This window comes from Crocodylus porosus, unplaced genomic scaffold, assembly GCF_001723895.1.
Source record: "Crocodylus porosus isolate Cpor-Errol unplaced genomic scaffold, CroPor_comp1, whole genome shotgun sequence".
Lineage (NCBI taxonomy): Eukaryota > Metazoa > Chordata > Crocodylia > Crocodylidae > Crocodylus > Crocodylus porosus.
Genome location: NW_017728906.1, coordinates 54,038,321 through 54,057,755, shown reverse-complemented (window position 1 = coordinate 54,057,755; position 19,435 = coordinate 54,038,321). Strand labels below are relative to the sequence as shown.

Here is a 19,435-nt window from a genome sequence, read left to right as displayed (position 1 = left end):
AGTTTGTAGCCTTGCAAAGTTTTCCAGCGTTGGTTAGGCTTTAGCTAGAACATTATGGGCAGTTCTAGACTCCTCAGTTTAAGAAGAATATAGAGAAACTGAACTGGATCCAGAGGCAAGTAACAACAAAAGTGATAAGGAGGATGGAATGCAAGCTGTATGGGGGGGGAGTTTGAACAATTAGCAATGTTTAGTTGAAGGAGATGAAGTAGAGGGAAGCATGTTAGCAATTTTCAAGCATTTGAAAGGCTGCCATAAGAGGATGGGCCACAAGTGTAGCAGAACAGAAGTGTAGCAAATCTGCAGCAAAACAGATTTATATTAAGAAGTAAATGTTCTGTTAATAGTAGAACAAGCTGCCTAGGGGAGTTGTGGAATCTCTTTTTATAGGAGGATTTCAGGAAGAGAATGGTTAAACCTTTGCCTGGACTAGTATAGGAATAATGTATCCTAATTTTTGTAGGGGGTTGGACAAAATGACCTGAGAGGGCCCTTCCTATATTAGTTCTAACCCAAAAGCTAACAGGTATGATGCAGAAATAACCTGGAATGGGAAGCTACACACAAGAAACTACACGCACATCCCCCTGAAGGACTAAGCAGGTTCTGTTTCATGTTCTGTGGGAATGACAAGTTGAAGTTTGAACAAAAGTTTCCTCCCTTCACAAGTATGCAATTTGGAATATGCTTATATGTTGACTTGAAAATAACTTTGCACACCTGGATCAAGGCTTAAAAAACAGGACTGAAGTATTTGAGTTGAGAAAGTAATTGCAAAATGAACAGACAAAAAGCCCCCACATAAACAATTTCTGATTGCTGCTAGTTAAATACACAAAATGCTCCACTTTTGGCTCTTGAGAACAGTTTAAATACAAATTAACTAGACATTTTGTTAATTCAGTACAAGATTAAGTTGATTACCTAGTCTGATCCTTTTAAAGAATACAGATGCATCTCATTTGAGGTAATGGGTACAAAACAAAATCCTCTCTTGGATATTTGGAAAAGCCTATTTATAATGTGAGTGCATGCAACAAAGGTTGATTTTTGACTAAACTGCCATCAGTCATGATTTAGACTGTCTTCTGAAACTGTTAAGCATCCGAAATGCCCTCGCCTCTAGTGACATATGTTTAAACTGTTTATTTCAACAACAGCATTGAAAATCTCTCAGCCCCCAAAATGTATTTACCTTTTTTTAACCTGAAGTGATAGGCAGACTTTTGTAAAAATTCATATACTTACTTGAGTGTTTCCTTTTACCATTGGGAAAAATCTTTGCTTTAACTCTTGTTTTGGAATTTTTGCTGCTTGCATTCTGTCTTTTTTTCTGAGCATTTTGATGCTAGATAATATTAGAAACAGTTTCTGCCAACATAACCCTGAAATATGGAGGTTTGGGCCTATCTTTAATTATGGTGGGTGGACGGGTGAAGAACTTTTGATAGCATTTTTGCAGATGTTACTACTCTTTGCTGTTCATATGATTCTTAACACAAATCTTGCAATTTATATATATATATTTCTCTTTTGATTTGCTTGACTGGAAACACCTTCTCCTGGATGACTTCAGGTGACACTAGTATCTTCTGTAGTCTGCCTTTGGGTTTTTATATAATGAGTAGCATGATAATGTTTATCGGAGCAAAGTACATCTCAGGTTAGTTGAACAGATCCTTCTAAAAGATTTCTACACTAGTTGAATGTATTTGTTTTTCATCTGCTCATTCTTGGCAAGAAAGTTTTCAGCGATCTTTGTTGCCCATGCACACGGAGAACTGTTATGGATTTGAATTAGACCACCTGTACCTAAGGAAGTACAGAGCAAAAAATAACCGTCTGAAACTCATGCCCTGTTCCATAAACTTTGATGCAGAATTCTACACAAAGTGCATAAAATGTTGTAATATATAGTCCAGAAATGTTTGGTTATTGGAATGATGCAGCCAATGCAGTATAGAGCATGTTAACAGAGAAACGTAACATCTGCAATATGCCAGAACTTAAAAATACAAGTTCTAGCCCTCATCCTGGACTTTCGTATAAATTATGATGAGTGTGTGGCTTAAAGCTACAAGAGGGCAAATTTTGTTTTTATCAGTTTTTAAGAGATATAGGAAATAACTGTGGAGAATTTGCTACATCTGTAGGACTTTTTATTATACTCTTTCTACACTTTGTGTTCTCTAAGTGCATACATGAATTTTCCATTATATTTAACTAGATGTGTCTATCTGTGTGAAGAGGAAACAGGGCAAAAGCCCTTTTTAAGGGAAGAGACGGTGTGCATGTGCAGTAAGGATTTATTGTCAGTTTTATCACTTAAAAAAATTGTTACTGTAGACTCACAAAGTTTAAAATAGCAGAAATGCAAAAGAATGTTGTAGTTACACATTGTAAGAAAAAATAATTGACATAGAGACCCACATCTCTTGTTTGATCTTTGGGCTTTAACAAAAAATGTTTTCAACCTGAAGCAGATGCATTTAATCTTAAGCATCGTGTGCTTCAAAATTTACTAAAACGCTAAAAAATTTCTAATAACTCTAGACCATTGTTCTGGTGGTTAGAAATGTTTCTGTTTCTGTTCATTCAGTCTCTACTCTTTCTGTTCAATTCTGCTTATCCTTGCATGGTGCTTAAAGACTGCATGTGCCTGACCTTACAGAAAGCTTTGGTAAAAAGTGTTTAGAATGAATTACTTACTAACTAACTCTGTAACATAGCTGGAAGTGAAGATGATGACTTCTGCACATTCCCCCTGAGGAAGCAATAGCCTAAAATCACCATGTCTAAGGTGAATTAAGGGTGTGCACATATAGACCCGCACCTTTAATGCACCTTAAAAATGGCTAATGCACCTTAAATTGGCACATGTAGATGCTCTTATAAATAACTGTATGTGAAAGTGGGCAAAGCTTTAGCAGGTCAAATGAGGAAATTTGAATTACGGTACCAATCTTTGACTACATGTGGGGAAGCCTATGGCAATATGAAAATTTAAATAAAAAAAAGCCAAAATGGGGAAAGCATTGACCTCTTTATATGATAATTCTGGTTTACTCTAAGTAAAAAAACAGTGCATCTGTTAACCTAAGTGCATATCTGAGCTCCTGCACAAAATCAAATCCATCCCCTCTCACTAAGACTTGTCAGCTCTCTTCTGACCTCTACAGGGAAAAATGTGTGGGGAGAATAGTCTGAATCACTCCAGCTTTCAGACAAACCTAGGAACCTCACTATTAAGAGAAGTGAAGGAAAGTATATATCAGTACTTTTTAGTGTATTTAGTATGTTCCCACCATTTGCTTAGGAGGTAAAAAAATCAAAAACTTCAACCAGTTATCAAAATGAGAAGGTAAAGAAGGAATTAATTGAGAAGGACTTTCCTTTTATAGCATACATACCTTAAAACCAGGCCAGTTGCCCAAATTCTACACAAAAAAGAGTAGCAGAGAAATCCCATTGACTCATGGTTTTTTGATGACTTCTTTGGAGCTGCAGTGTCAATTAAAAGATAATTTGGCTAGCTGAATTCAGTCCTGAATTATTCTGCCATCCTATATACACTAATCCCTGTACAGCAGCAAAGCAATTGTTAACCATGTAATATTAGTTTTTCTCCATAGCGTTACAGTATGACAAGCAGCAATACTTAATAAGGACGCTGCCATAGCAATAGTTTTGTTCATTGCTGCAGCTTGCTCTACCAAAAGTTGAATAGAAATGACTAGCTTATTTCTAGTGAAGAGCCTCTGATGGAGCATGACTGTTACTCTGGGGAGAGAAAACCCTGATGGTTATATCTAACAAACAGTTATGATTTTTTTTTCCCCTCCCAAAATATATAATATGAAGCATGCAGAGATCCATGTGTTACGATCTCGTAAGACATTGTTCAAGCTTAAGCAGGTTTGGGACTGGTCACTTGATGGGGAAAACCTGAAACAAAAATTCTGTTTGGAGATGAACTGAGTTTTTTCTTCAGTGACTCTATTTTTTGGTGGAAAGTAACTATCTGAATTGATGCCATGCCACAGCATGGTGTATGGATGTTTTGCTGCTCACATTGCCTCTTCTGAAAGATGCATCAGGTAGATAAGCTCACTCTCTCATTATCAAGATTCCCAATGACAGAGACATGGGCCCTGGTGATGAGGCCTTATTCCAAGACATGTCAGAAATCTGTCTCCCTAAATTTCCCTGCTATCTCCATAAAAATGGTACATTTCCCCCTCTTTGTTTCTTAATTTTTTCAGTGTTATAGGCTACTGCATGCAACCATGCAGAGGTGGCTGCAAAATTGCAAAAGGATGGCTTATGGGGATGGCTAAATCACTATACAAATCCATACTAATCTTTCCCAAACTTTTGAAAGTTGATCCCACCTTCCACAAAGTTAAATGGCTCCTGCTTTTAAATCTTCCACGTGCTAAAGACTTACCCATATTAATTTTTGTCTTCTCTCCTCTCCCCCACCATGTAGTCAAATGAGGAGATGTACCCAGTACCTTGGGAAATGCAGAGTTATTTGCTAGAATTTGCCAAAAACACGTATTTGCCAGGTTGACTACCTAATTATATAGACCGTCTACTGTTGGTTGAAATCCAGTCATTCTCATGTTGAATGTCTTCTATTTATAACTGAATTATTCCAGGTTTTAGAGAGATGTTTTATGATGCATTCTATGTTACTTATCCTTAATCTTTATTATTTAAGGTACTAATAAGTGAGGCTACGTAATGGATTGTCAGGATGCAGCCAATTTGTGAAGAGAATTGAGTTGCATCTCCACATCTGATGGTACTGCCTGAATGACTAGATCACTTACAAACCCTGGTTGCCTGGTCCTTGAGTGACATCCCAAGGGTGACTTGAAACAACATGAAATAGCCTGCTCTGCCCTTCCTCATCTTCCCCCTTTCTAATTATTCCGGCAGCCTTTGAATGGACACTTTGGAAAGCCCTAACTTCATTTTGAAAGTGGACATTTAACCTTTCTGATCACTGCAGAGGCATTCCTATCCTGATGTCTAGGACCTTGTTATTTTATAATGCACTATGACGAGGTATAATAATGCACTATAGGAACTTATAAAATGGTCATTTTTTCCAACAGTTGTTACATTAATGGATGGTTGCCAATGATATGTTTTTGTTTAGTAGCCATTAGACAGAATATCTTTATTGGTGTATACTTTTTAAAAACACTCAGTACATCATCAGTACCAGACATTGTCACTAGTTTCTGCTGATCTGATGTCTGCAAACACTGTTTAATATTTGATTAAACGTTAAGTTGCTTAGTCTTTCGTATGTGCATAGGTTATCATCAATATGGAGTACTTAAAATGCTAAGTCCTATAAATGTCTCTTGTAAGAAGGTAGGAGGAATCAGCTTCTTTGGAGAGAACACTTTTGTATTTCGCTAGGTCATATTCTTTTGAAAGACCAATTTTATGCATGCATGCTGGTCACAGGAAATGTCCTATTCCTTAACAGCTGATAATAGTTACAGTTAAATTGATCCACGACATACCCTTGTTGTACTGCATGCCTTTATTTTCATCCTCATTTTAGAGTACTTGGATTATTATTTGCAAAACGTGGGGATATTGCTGGTGTCTGTGTCCACAAAAAGGGCCACTCCAAATGAAATTGTTTGTTTCATTGAGGTTGCCATTACTGATTTTCATTTGGTGTAGCGTGAGCACCAAAGTCTGCCTCTGAATTGAATTAATCTGTTTTTGCTTAACAGTGTATCCCAAAATAGGCAGTTCACAAGCCAGGATCCAGGTTTGGGGATATGCAAACTTTGGTATCTACAAATACCATTCACGTAAATTGAGTTATTTTTTTAAATTAACTTTTGTATAATTTAAGCTTAAACTAAATACCTAATTTAGCACAGGAAAATTGAAAAGATCCTGGATAATTTGACAGTTTCAACTGTAGTGGAGCATGGAAAATGTTTCTGTATAGTTGTATCACCGGAACATAGATATCCTCTTGCCTAATTGAGGAGAAGACAAATGTGGAAACTTTCAAGATAACTGATGATAAATTTTGTGTGTTAAATATGCTAGGAGCTGAAGGGAGTGTGGGTTCTTCATGTGCAAAAGGTTCTTCTTGTCTGTCTAAGGAAAGCCAGTTATCTTTAACAACAGCATTTTCTTCCTTTAAGCAACAAATGAAAAACTAATAGAAAATATAGAATACTAGAGCTGACTAGAAATTCTCATCTGTACAGTGTATATTTAATGTTAACTGCATATGATATCCTTTTTATCAAGTGCAATGTAATTTGAAAACGTCATCTTTTTTAAAAGATTGTAAAGGAAAACATTTTTCCATTGTTGCATGTATGTAATGTTATTTTTATATTACTGGGAATTAGTTTTGTGTACAGGTGAAAATACAAAAAAATGACCATACCCAAAAACTATTCACAAATCCTTGTGCTGTGTGAATGTACTCTGTATGCTAAACACTTTCTGTAAATACCTAGAATTTGGGTATAGCAGTCAAGGCTTCTGGTTTTTCATTTTGTACAGAGGTATCTTAATAGTCTCCTATAAAAAGGAAAGCTGAATTATCAGCCAGCAAAACTCATCAGTTTTTGGTTTTTTTGCACAATTCTTAGATTTACTCATTTATTGGTGATCTTTTTCTTCTTTTTCCCCCCACCAGGGATCAGTATAGTACTAGCACTGTGAAGAACACAAATCAAAACCAGTGCACACCCCAGAAACCAGGCTTCTGGGTAGGGGTGGGGTAATTTCTGGCAAAAATAATATCTTAAGTCTTCAACTATAATGCTGACATTAGAAAAGACTAAGCAGTAAGTAACAAACCTGGGCATCGTAAATTTCAGAGTGTTGTCTTTACAGTGGTATACCTCCTGTTTCTGCATACAGTGTTGATTTTGCTGCTTTTGGCACATTGGGCCTCTTTCTAGATGACATTTCAACTGCTGTTTCAATGAGTAAATGAGACTAACTTTACTTCCAATTGCTGTTGCAGATATATATATGTATGTATAATTTTTTTTAATGTATTTAATACCACTGTTTAACTTTATACCAAAATAGCTTAAATTAATTGTAAATAATTGTGGAAAAAGTGTTCAAGTAAATTTTGTGAATAGAAAGTGGCGATTTTTTTTTTTTCCCCCCTATGATTTCCAGATTTATAAATTCTTAATTGAGAAACGCGCTGACTCAGTTCTGCTGCCCAATACCATGGTCATGAATAAATTGACTTAAGATATTTTTGTCTTGTTTCTGTCTTGCATATTCTTTTTGCAGAGGAAAATTATGAATGACCATTTAAGGTGGAATACCCTGGAAATGTACTCTGCAGAGCAGCTGGCTGAGGCGCAGTGTGTCTCAGCACAGGGGCTCCACATGCCTTGGTATAGGACTTCACAGCATAGCCCCTGTGCTAAGGCACACAGAGACTCAGAGCTGCCTGCTCTCCAGTCTTGAGGCACATTGCACCCCAGCCAGCCAGGGAGTGCAGGGTGCCTCAGTGTGGGGGCTCCACAGGGATGCCTGCTCCCATCTTCACATTTGTCCCAGCTTGCACTACTCTGGTATGCTTTTATGCCACTTTTTTTTCTTAAGGGAGTTTTTTTTGTTTGTTTTTGTTGGTTTTTTGCGGGGGGAGGGTGTTGATTGGGGGCGGGAGAGAGTGTTGCTACCAGGAGATCCCAGTAGTAAATTTTGTCCCAGTGCTGCAAATTAGCAGTGCCATGCGCAATTTAGTGTGCAACACATGTGGCGCCTTTCAGGATGTGGCCAGACAGTCCTATCAAGCCACGCAAGACTGGTACTCCTAACTCTAGCTCTGTAGCTCTTACCCTACTCTGCATCTCTTAGCGGCTGTAACCCTAGCCCTTTAAACCAATAATCCACACCCTGATGGGTTTCCTTCCTCCAAAAAGAAGCGTAACAAAAAATGTATGAAGTTGGTTTCTCAAACACAGGATCAACTTATCTGAACAATATGATAATGCTGTACAATGCTGGTGACCTTGCAGGGCTAGCTATTTTGTGTGCCAGATCTGTCATAGTGGCAGTGGGCTAGGAAGGGGAGAGCCAGTGGGTGAGGGTGCATGCCAGGACTGGGGGAGTGAAATGGGTGGAGGCAGGGCTAGAAGGTGAGCTGGAGGGGGCAGCAGGGTGCTGGGTGCAGTCAGTGGTGTCAGCATGGGGTGTGTAGGGAACCCCTATGGTGGGGGAAGCAGGGTGTAAAGCTACTGCTGTAGTTGCACAGGGCTACCACTCCAAGATTTTTTTTTTTTTTTTGAATGACAGTAAAAACATATATCGCTCTGTTTTAAAAAAAAAAAAAAAAAAAGTGGAAATATATAAAAAATAAATAAGTTTTGGTTTGGGACCCATATGTATTCAGAATACAGTAATTCTCCAGAGCCCTGTAGCTGTGAATTTGTAGACTTCATGAAGTGATGGTATAGATGTGGGTTAAGCCCAGGGCTGCTCTAAGCAGGTTCCACATGCTGTGCATAAGACAAACTACAGAGCAATAAGCTCCAATTTTTTTTAATTATTTTTTTGGTGTGGGGGTTGTTGTTGTTCCTGAGCGCATATTCAAATGGCGCTCCTCAGAGCAAAAACTGGAGCAATAAACTCCAGAGTTTACTTGTGCACATTTATCGCATGTGCAGTTGCACCCATTATGAGGCAAGGGGCAAACAAATAGTTAACAGCCTTGTTGCAAGCACTAAAATACTGAGAAATGTTGCTGGCATGACACAGAGTAGGACACTGCTCTCACAATCCTGAGGGGAGCATTCAGTGAATTTCTTTAAATATCTGAAACTGCACATGTTGAGAGTGATCCTAACATGAGATAAGTATAATCCCTTTCCAGGCTCTACATGTAGCAAGTTAAAGGAGCTTCAAGGAGATGATGTAAACATCTTTTTTGATTTTGAAGGGATTTAAAGCTATTTAAAAAGCTAAATATAAGTAAATCCTCTGGAATGGGGACCTTGTTGCTGAGTTTGACAAAGTGCCTTGCCATAAGCCAGCCTTGCCGGTGGTCATTTATGCAGGGGAAACTCTCTATGGCTTCATTAGACATTTGTTCCTCATCATGGACTGCACGATTGAGCTGGATGGTGCCAAAGGCTGTGGAAAAGTAAATGTTGGACTTACAAACTCAAAATATTACTATTTTATGTTCATGCTTTTCAGTAGGATAACATGTTTAACTTCTTGTCTGCTGTGAGTGCTTCATTAGAACTGCAGGAGATGCCTTTCTGTCTTTGGACTTTTTAAATTTATTATCCTGTCACCCACTGTAATCAATAATAGCTGTCTCTGAGGACAGCCATACAAAGAAATTCACAGCAGTGAGATGTGGGACAACGTGCCCCCATGAAGGTGCAGTATATCTTAATTAGCTAAAACCTGAAGTATGATGTTTTGTCTACTGCAAAATGTGTTTTTTGCATTAACTATCATTTCTGGATATTCCAAGCCACACAAACACCCAGTCCCTCTTGGATGCTTGCTTAATCACTGTCTGAGTGACATACAGCTTTTGACGGTGAGTTCTTTAGCCTGTCTGATTAAGTGTTTGAATCAGAAGGTGTAGTGTCTCTTTTTATCAGTTCAGAATTTATCACATTTTAAATCAAATATCTCTTATTCTTGTATTTATGACATAATAGCAATGGAAGTTCTTGATCAATCTTCCTGCTACCATTCACTATGTTGTCATATCACTTCATATGCTTCTTTCTAAGGTAAGCAATCCTCTTCATTATCTCTTGCAATGTGATGTTTTCTCTTTTCTAATATTGTTGTATTCTCGCATGTTTTTTCAGGTTTCTCCTGTAATTCTGCAGAGTCTTTTGAGTGGGGCAAACAACACTATCTGGTATTTGAAATGATAGCCTACCATTGATATAATAGCATTATAATATTTTGGGTATTTATTCTGCATCCCTTTTTTTGTTGTTTTACCTGTGGTTTCCAAAAATCTAATAAATATTTAACAATGCTTCTATTGTTAAGTTGCCAGATAGAGATGCTAGGAAGATGGCTCCTTATTCTCCTGAATTTGATCTAAATTTCCATCCCTCTGGATGCAAAGCATTTATGTACAATAATCCAGTTTGCACAATAATAAATTCTGCTACTCCAGATTTTGTAAGCAAAGCCCTGCAGCAGGTACATTATGACAAATCATTATTCCACGAGGACAGAGTAATTTGTTTTGGAAATTGCTTCGGTTAAGTATGTCTGTGTAGACCAAATCAAACACAAGAAAAGACTTGTTCACATGTACTGTCTTTTTCTCGAAACCACAAGAAAAAGACAGATTTGTAGCGTACTGAGTAGATTTTTTTTTCCCCCATTCAACATGTAGGGGGAAGAGGAAAAGAAACCACACCTCAGAGTCAGGTACCAGCCCAGGCTAGGGGGCTGTTGTGGCCCTAGCATGGGGAATACTGCATGGTGTGTGAGGGAGGGATGAGACACTGGGAGAACTGCTTTAGCTCTGACCCTGACCTGGGTCTGGGGTGGGGCTGGACCTGGACCTGGAGCTGCCACAGTTACTGCAGTCTGGCTAGGGCCAGAGCTACCATGTGCTCTGTGTCCTAGACTGAAGCCAGAACCAGAGCCACCAAACTGGGTAAGCAGCGATGGGAGGATCAGACTGCAGGGGGGAGCAAGTGGGCACGGCAGCATGCCTGGAATTGGGGAGTGGGGGCAAGTGGCCAAGAATACAGGTGGCCAGGGGCAGGAGCCAGGAGCCTGAATGTAGGGGGAGGCATAATCAGTGTATGGGAAGGCTGCCTGCTTTCCTGCTGCTCCCTGTCCCTACCATTGCTTTCCCTAAGGCAGCCATAGGGAGGGCAAATTTAAAACGACCTTCCAATAATTAGATTTTAGACATGGAAAATTATAAATTTATCTTAAATTTGAATTGGTCTTGGATTTGGGTAAATATGGTAGTTTTGTACTGCTGTAACTGTAGGTGAGTAAAACCACCTCCAGCGTGGACGTGCACATTGGTACAAAGGTGCTTTCTGCTGTTTTAGCTTCTTCATATACTAGAGGAGTGCTTCCCAAAGTGTGCGTGTATTGTGGGGAGGGAGACAGGGGCAAACGCACGTGAATTACAGCTGCTGATTCTGCCCATGTGCCCTCCTCTACTTCAGCCATCACCTCTTCATTCGCCTGCTGCCGACTGGCGAGCAAAATAAGCAGCATTCGGCAGCGGGAGCTGATTCCCCTCGCGACAAGTTCTGCTTACTGGGAGCAACTGATGTTAGGGGAAAGCGCTGACAGCTGAACTTGCAGAGGTGACGTGAGAGGGCCCGACCCTGGTATAGAGAGGTGCAAACCAGCAGACTTAGGGAAGCACCATGATAGCTTTGACACAGGCATGTCAAGACATTATTGTGAAAAAAAGGTGGGGATGTGCATCTGCTCTTCCTGGGTAACTGCCCACTGTGCACACTGTGACATAAACAGGAGCTGCCCTGTGGTAGCTTAGCCTTCAGTAGGAGGGGCAAGCTGTTCTTAGGTAGTTTTGATCCATGGGGCAGTTGCCACAGGCCAGCTGACCAGCTGCATATCTAGCTCTTGCTTTACCTGTGGTTTGTATGCTTGTCCCCTAAGGAGGCAGGTATCCTTCTATAACAGTTTTTTGACAGTGCAGCTCCCTCAACACCCCTGGTAAACCACACCTGCTAGAAAACCATGATGTAGCCAAATATCTTAGCTCAGCTGGTACAAGAAAGGACTTGTATGGACCAGGGCCCCTAACATCATGCTCAGCTGACAAAGCCTAGGAGCTTGATTGATCAAGACTCCCACGTTTATTTGTGAACAAAGCACTTTCTTACTGAACTCGCCTGGAGCCTGCATTCTTTGCAACCTGCCCCTTGATTATTTTGTCATCTACTCGGTACTCCACAAATCTGAAACTGTGCCTGTCTCTGCCACTTGGCCTCTGCTGCCTCCCTTGGCTTGATCCTTTCTCAGAATGAGTGTTGTTCCTACTACCGTTGCTAGCTGCTTTTCTTCTTAGAGCAGCTTGTCTAGCCCTAATGATTTGACTGCTTTCCAGCTGGCAATTCTAGGAAGATACTAATTATTTTGTATTGTATACAAAGCCTCATCCAGCTGGATACTAAGCTCTCTTGTACAGTAATCTGGCTTTGTACAAAAGCAAAGTTTTGGCAGAAACTTAAAGCTTGGAAACCTGTAGCTTGCTATATGCTCTAATGAGAAATCTGCATTGGTAAAAAGTAGTAACCTACCATAGTTGCAGTCTATACAGAACACGGCCCTACTCAGGTAGCACTGATTTGTACTGTAGGGACTTAGCTTGGAGTACAGTGGCATTTTATCTCCTTTTTTGTCCTCAGGGACAGAAGTCCATAATTGTAACTCTCCACAGATGTTTAAGCGAGCTTTCCGCATCACAATTTTTACCTTGCTTTTAAAAGGTGCTAAATATTTTCAGTGGACCAACCACAGACAAGATCCTTTAGATGACTGAAATTTAAGTCAGGTTCTTAGACTTTGTCGAGAATTTTTGCACATATTATAATGAAAAGTTGGCAAATGCCAGCAATCTCACTTATTTTGTCTGCTGTATCTGTTAACAGCCTATTGTTCCTGAGATTATTCTAGTGAATAAGTTTACAGGGAGGAAGTGAATTGTATAATAATGCAGAAGAACTCCTATTGTTAATGAGAAGCTAAAGGACTCGTGTGTGTGTGTGTGTGCGGGGGCGCGCTTAACACAATAGGGCCCTCATCCCTAATGTTAGGCATAACTGGAATACAGCTAATAAAACAAGAGACTTGGAGAAACAGTCCCTGATTGCAACAGTTTAATTTTAGCAAAAGCAAATAAGTTTAACAAACAATTGAAAGGATGAAGGTCATAGCACTTTTTTGCTTCTGAAGCAGAGGCAAGTGGAAGAATATGTAAAAGAAGAAAATGTGATTGCAGAGCCCCTGGCCATCATCTCTGAAAATTCATGGATTCGGGAGAGGTCCCAGATGATTGGAGAAGAGCAAATACAGTGACCCATCTCTGAGAAAGGGAAGAAGCAGGATCGGGGGAACTACAGACCAGTCAGCCTCAACTCAGTCCCTGGAAAAATAATGGAGCAGGTCCTCAAGGAATCCATTTTAAGCACTTAGAGGAGAAGATGATTAGGAAGAGTCAGCATGGATTCAGTCATGCCTGACCAACCTGATTGCCTTCTATGACAAGATGACTGGCTCTATGGATGTGGGAAGAGTAGTGAACATGATATACTTTGACTTTAGTAAAGATTTTGATACGGTATCCCACACAATTCTGGCAAGCAAGCTGAGGAGTTATATGTTGAATAAAGGACTGTAAGGTGGATAGAAAACTGGGTGAATCATTGAGCTCAGAGGATAGTAATCAATGGCTCAGTGTGTAGTTGGCAGACAGTATCATGTGGAGTGGCCCAGGAGTCGGTCCTGGGGCTGATTTTGTTCAATATCTTCATTAATGACCTGGAAGATGGGATGGAGTGCACCCTCAGCAAGTGTGCAGATGACACCAAGCTGTGGGGACTTGCAGATACACTGGAGGGTAGGGCTAAGATTCAGAGAGACCTCAACAAATAGTAGGATTGGACCAAAAGGAATCTTGTGAGGTTCAATAAGGACAAGTATAAAGTCCTGCACTTATGACAGAACAATCCCATGCACCAGAACAGACTGGGGTTCGACTGGCTAAGCAGCAGCTCTGCAGAACAGGACCTGGAGGTTACAGTGGACAATGAGCTGAACATGAGCCAACAGTGTGCCCTTGTTGCAAAAGCTAACAGCACGCTAGGCTGCATTGGTTAGGTGTGTTAGTAGCCTGTCAAGGGAAGTGATTCTTCCTCTATATTCAGCACTGGTGACGCCACATCCAGACTATTGTGTCCAGTTTTGCGCCCCCGCCCCCCCAGCTACAGAAAGGATGTGCACAAATTGGAGAGAGTCCAGCAGAAGGCAACAAAAATTGTTAGGGGGCCAGGGCATATGACTTATGGGGAGAACCTGAGGGAACCGAGCTTATATAGTCTGGAGAAGAGAAGACTGAGGGGAAATTTCACAGCAGCCTTTAACTACCTGAAGGGAGGTTCCAAAGAGGATGGAGCTAAACTGTTCTCAGAGGTGACAGATGACAGAACAGGGAGTGCTGGTCTCAAGTTGCTGCAAGGGAAGGGTCGGTTAGATATTAGTCAGAATTTTCTCACTAGGAGGGTAGTAAAGCTGGAACAGGTTACCCAAAGAGGTGGTGGCGTCTCCATCCTTGGAGGTGTTTAAAATCCGGCTAGGCAAAATCAAATCTTGGCTGGGATGATCTAGTTGGGGGTGGTCCTGCTTTGAGCAGGAGGTTGGACTAGATGATCTCCTCAGGTCCCTTCAACCCTACTTGTCTGTGAGTCTATGAATAAGCAGAATCTAGTGGACGGTATGTCAAAATGGACACACTCGTCCTACACAGATCAAAATCTCAGCCCATGTTTGAATTCTTCTCTTAGCTGATTAAGCTCAGTAAGGCTAAAAAGGAAGACCTAATCACAGTTTTCCTTGGCATAAGAGGCACCGACAGACATGGAAGGAAAAAGAAAAACACTTTGCTGGAAGAAGAAGCATGTTACTTCAGCCCAGCTCCTCAGTGTCTGTATAGGTCAGGTGCTTCAGTGGGGCTTGTTGGTGCTTTTATCTCAAGTTAATTCAGTCAACTATTAGATAAAAGTGTCAAAAAGCTCCACTGAAGCACCTGGTCTTTACAGACTCTGGGTGAGCTGGGTCCAGCTAACGCAATACTTGTTCTAGGCACGAGCTGGGCTGGGTGTGGGGCTGCACAGAGTTTAAAATAAAGCAGCGTTTGGCAGGGCAGGTTTACATCTGTAAGTAGCCTACCTGTGTACTAGGAGTGTGTGAAATGGGCCATGTTTGATTTCAGATTCGGCCCGAGTCAGGGACAGTGATTCGATTTGTTGGTTGGGATTACTGTCCTGATTCAATATGGCCAAATCTGAATCTGAAGATTTGATGCTGAGTCGGAGAATCAGCAATTTGGCCATAGACCCAGCTTTAAATGTTTTTTCTACGTACTTCAAGGTACCAGGCATGGCTTGTGAACGCTGTGATGGTGGGGCGAATGGTGTGTCCCACAGGAGCATAGGGGAGGCCCCCCCACATGCTCGGCAACGAACCCAGAAGTGGACTGAACATACTTCTGGTCCACTTCCAGGTCCACCACTGAGCGCACAGCGGGCCCCCCCACACCTCCTGGCTTGGCATTTGGCTGCGGGGGGACCCTGGGTGCCTTCCCAGACCCAGGAGGCATCAGTCACCGAACTGGGCCAAATCTCTGCCAAATCAAAGCAGTGACTGAAGCTTTGCACAGCCCTAATGTGTGCTATCTAGATAAAATGGAAAGGGAAGAAGTTGGAAAGCTTCATGGCAGAGATGCAGTGATGGGATCGGGATGTGGAGCTGAGAAAAGGCAGTGCTGATGTCCGTAGAAGCACAGTAGTGAGGCCTGCAGTCAGGAGCTGAGAAGGGGAAGGCTTGCTACCTGCCACAAGTGAACAGTTACATCTAGGGGTTGGTGGCAGAGAGCATGTTGGCTGGTCACAGGCACACGCTCATACACTCGGGTGCAAGGCTGGAAGGTTTATCTAGAAAAGCCTGGCCAAGTGCATAATGTTCTCTTTCTCTCTCTTTCTCATTTTCTGTGATTGCCTCGCTCTCTCTTTCTTTCACTGTCTCCCTCTGAGCTGTTACTTGGGAAAAGACTGCCCAAGTTAAAAGTTTATTTAATATGGTAAAGAAAAATACAAAAATGTTTCTTACAGGTGTTGCCTTAATTAGTATTCATATGCCAATTTTTATTTTATCGTCCAGATATCTCTTGTTTAAATTTAGCCTTGTTTAACCACGAAATGCACTTCAAGTGACCTTTTGAAAGATGTTTAACCTAGTCTTTCCCCCTCTGCTCTTTCATGAATTTTCTAAAATGGCTCACACCTTGCAACATCCTCTGACCTGATCATTTCTTTTGCTGCTTCTTCTCTTACCCAAACTTTGACCTCAAAAAGCAGTTCTACTGTGACTCTTAGCTTCGGCCCTCCTGGGCAGCCAGGTGTTAAAAGTGTAATGTAATGTTCATTTTTCAAGGTTGTTGTTTCCCTCATGGTACACCATTCATAGATGGATAACCCCATACCATTCTTCAAGGCCCATTTCATACCAACCCAGACAGGTATATGCTATTCATTCCTACTTCACTTCTTCCTGCTCAGAGAAACAGTTAACCCCTTCAGGTCCAGTGGGAAACAGTACACAAGTAGGTGAGAAAACTGTTATGCTCATTGTTCATAGAAATATCACAAATATGCCCACATTCTCAACAGACGTATTCTAGCTTTGCTGCTCTGAAGTTTCTCTGCTTTTGGACAGATGCGGCTGTGACGGTCACAGCTTCTCATTCGGCTTTGCGTTATTCAGCAGTTTTACTGAGTTTGTTTCCCACCGTGGTATCCATGCTGTGTCCCTGTAAAATTATCAGGAGGGAGGAGCAATGCAATATGGGATGCCTGTAGGACCAAGCAGATCCATGTTATGGAGTGCTTGGTGTCCGCACATAACACCAAGTGCACCAATTCAAAATAATACTCAGTTCTCCATGGACTGTCCCAGGTGGCTTTAAATCAGTTTATCAGTCTTGTGTTCAGGTTTAAACAACATTTAAACCAGTCTATGTGTTGTGCCTGTGCATGCCCCTAGGCATTGTCTGGATGCGAGAAACCACAGAGAAGTTGGAGTCAAGGGTGTCACCCAGGGTATGAGCTAAAGTGACAGGTAGCTTGATGGGCATGTCCAAAGCAATCAAGAAAGGAAGTAGTGGGGAGGGTGCCGGAGATGACAAGCTTGATGACAAGGTGATTCAGATCAAGAAGCTTAAATATCCATTGGGAAGGAAAGAGGCTATTTGTAGTAGTGTGTCAGACCTACGGGTACTTCTACACTAGGCCCCGCTGCTGTCCACCTATTCCTGCTTCCACATGCCAAACCCCAAAACTTGATTTCCCTGGCTGGCCTTAAGGATAATGCTGGCCATAGTTTTGGGATGCCTCAGCATGGCTTCACCCCCACATTTACTGGGTTTTGGTGCATCTGAACAGGAGCAGGTAGGCATTCAAGGCTTAGGAGCAGCTGCTCCTGGCAGTGGCAGGGCTGTGGTGTAAGCATGCACTATGCATGGTTTACAAACTGATAACAATTGCATTTGTGTTGGGGATGAGCTTTGCCAGAGAAAATGTACCCTGGGAGAGGAAAAGGTGCTAAAGACAGCTCTCTCTGGGAGGCCTACAGCAAGCTGAGGGGGGGAAAGAGGAGGGTCACTGAGGACCTTACTTGAAGGAACAGTTAGGGAGAAAGGCCAGAGAAGAATCAGACAAGGACAGACACAAGTCAGAGGACAACAGTCCAAGTGCTGTTGACGGTGCTGAAGACAGCTGATACGTTACAGAAGGTGAAGACAAAGTACTGGTTTTATTCCTGAGTGAAGATAAAGTCAGTGAAAATTTTGGTGTCAACATATTGGGTTTATTTAGTTGAAAGAAGAGATGACTGCGGATTTAATAGGAGCCTTCAACAACCTGAAGTGTGGTTTCACAGAGGATGGAGCTAGACTGTTCTCAGTGGTGGGAGATGACAAAACAAGGGGCAATGATCTCAAGTTGCAGCAAGAGAAGCTTAGGTTAGAGATTGGGAAGAATTTTCTCACTAGGAAGGTAGTAAAACACTGGAACAGGTTACCCAGAGAGGTGGTAGACTCTCCATCCTCAGGGGTTTTTAAGACCTGGCTAGACAAAGCTTTGGCAGGGATCATCTAGTTGGGAATGATCCTGCTTTGAGCAGGGGATTGGACTAGATGACCTGCCTTCCAACCCTAATTGTCTATAATATTTTGATTCTATGATTTCAGTGCAGTCTGTGCCTATATTTTCTACTGAACCACCCTGTCTTTTGTAAGGAATAAGCCTGTCTGTTTTCAGAACATTTTTTAACAGAATTGCCATTCGATGCAATCTTTCAGTGGTTCTAAAACAGGGGTTTTCAACCTTTTTTAAGAACTGTACCCTCTGTGGTGGCAGCAGCCAGACACAGAGCTGCAGGGGGGAGCTTGCATGAGGCGGTGGGTGCCACCGCATGCAAGCTCCAGCCGCCCCCTGCATGGCTGGTTGGTGCCTGTGCGACCCGCAGAGGGGTGCCACTGTCCTCGCCTCCCCGGTCCTGCTCCTGGGAGCCAGCAGTGTGGGGTGGTGGGTGGCAACGCTCCATCCCCACCCACTCATGTGTACCCCCTACGACTGTCCCAAGTACCCCAGGGGACACCCCCTGTTCTAAAATATAAGCAAGACAAGCAGACATAATTACATTATTCTACTTGATGAGAACAAATATTTAAAGGCTCCTGGAAAACTAGCCGGTTAAAAGAATGACAAATTGCCAAACGTTACAGTGACCAGTTGGGTGCATTCATTGGTAAGACCGGATGGTCTCTTTTTCATAGATCCCTTTTGTTTTCTGGATTGGCCTTTACTGGAACCACATACAGCTGAAGGGTTTTTCTAAAGAACAGAACAACAAAACAGATATTTCATGACTCTCATTTTGGCATTTGAGCAGATGTTAAGGAAATAACAGTGCTGATTGTAAAACCAAAGCTCATATTTAATCAGCTGAGTAACTAGGAGGTGCTAGCCCAATTCATAGTGTTTTTTCATTTAGTAAACGGTGCTTTGCACAGCTACAGTATTATGTTCGCTTTGAACTAACGCAACTTTTTGCTTTGCTGCTTGATGACGTTTTCATCATTTCCTAGTGCTGCCTGAATTAGCATTAGGTAAATGTCACAAGCAACTTCAGAGAAAATTGTAAATGAGCATGGAGTTTACACTGCGGCAGGAAATGATCCTATATTGAGCTTTGTTTGAAATCTGGAGCGTTGGTTGATTAAATATGTGAAGCATAAATTATGTTTTCTGAAACTACCAGCTGTTTATTATTAAAAACAAGACACTTGTTGACTACACTCATTTTTCATTAAAGCTAAATTCATTCATAATTAAATGTGTTCAGCTGACAGCACTTTAAAGTGAAGCCCTGTGTGTTTCCATAGAACAAGTCGTGCATTGACAACGGGCTAAATAAGTTTCACCACATTAATGAGCCCTTGGGTACAATGTAAACAAGTAGGAGGGATGTTTGCCCTTCTTGCCAATTCAATCCCTTCCTTCTTGGCGGGGGGATTATAAGCATTGTTTATTGGGACGATGCCAGTAGGAACTGACAGAGCCCTTGAGTTGATTGCTGGCCTGGGGGCAAT

General features: G+C 41.6%; 1 protein-coding gene across 9 annotated transcripts in view; it reads left to right on the top strand.

The window, feature by feature from the left end:
- Window positions 1–5,310, top strand: part of GK (glycerol kinase) — a 103,248-nt gene extending 97,938 nt beyond the window's left edge. For 8 of the 9 annotated variants that reach the window (XM_019529146.1, XM_019529145.1, XM_019529143.1 and 5 more), the window contains 2 exons: window positions 1,577–1,663; window positions 4,724–5,310. In XM_019529146.1, the coding sequence (XP_019384691.1) occupies window positions 1,577–1,663; window positions 4,724–4,737 (101 nt within the window). In that variant the 3' untranslated portion in view covers window positions 4,738–5,310. The remainder of the gene's footprint in view (window positions 1–1,576; window positions 1,664–4,723) is intronic. The other variant, XM_019529149.1, reaches the window with a different exon arrangement.
- The last annotated feature ends 14,125 nt before the right edge of the window (window positions 5,311–19,435 follow it).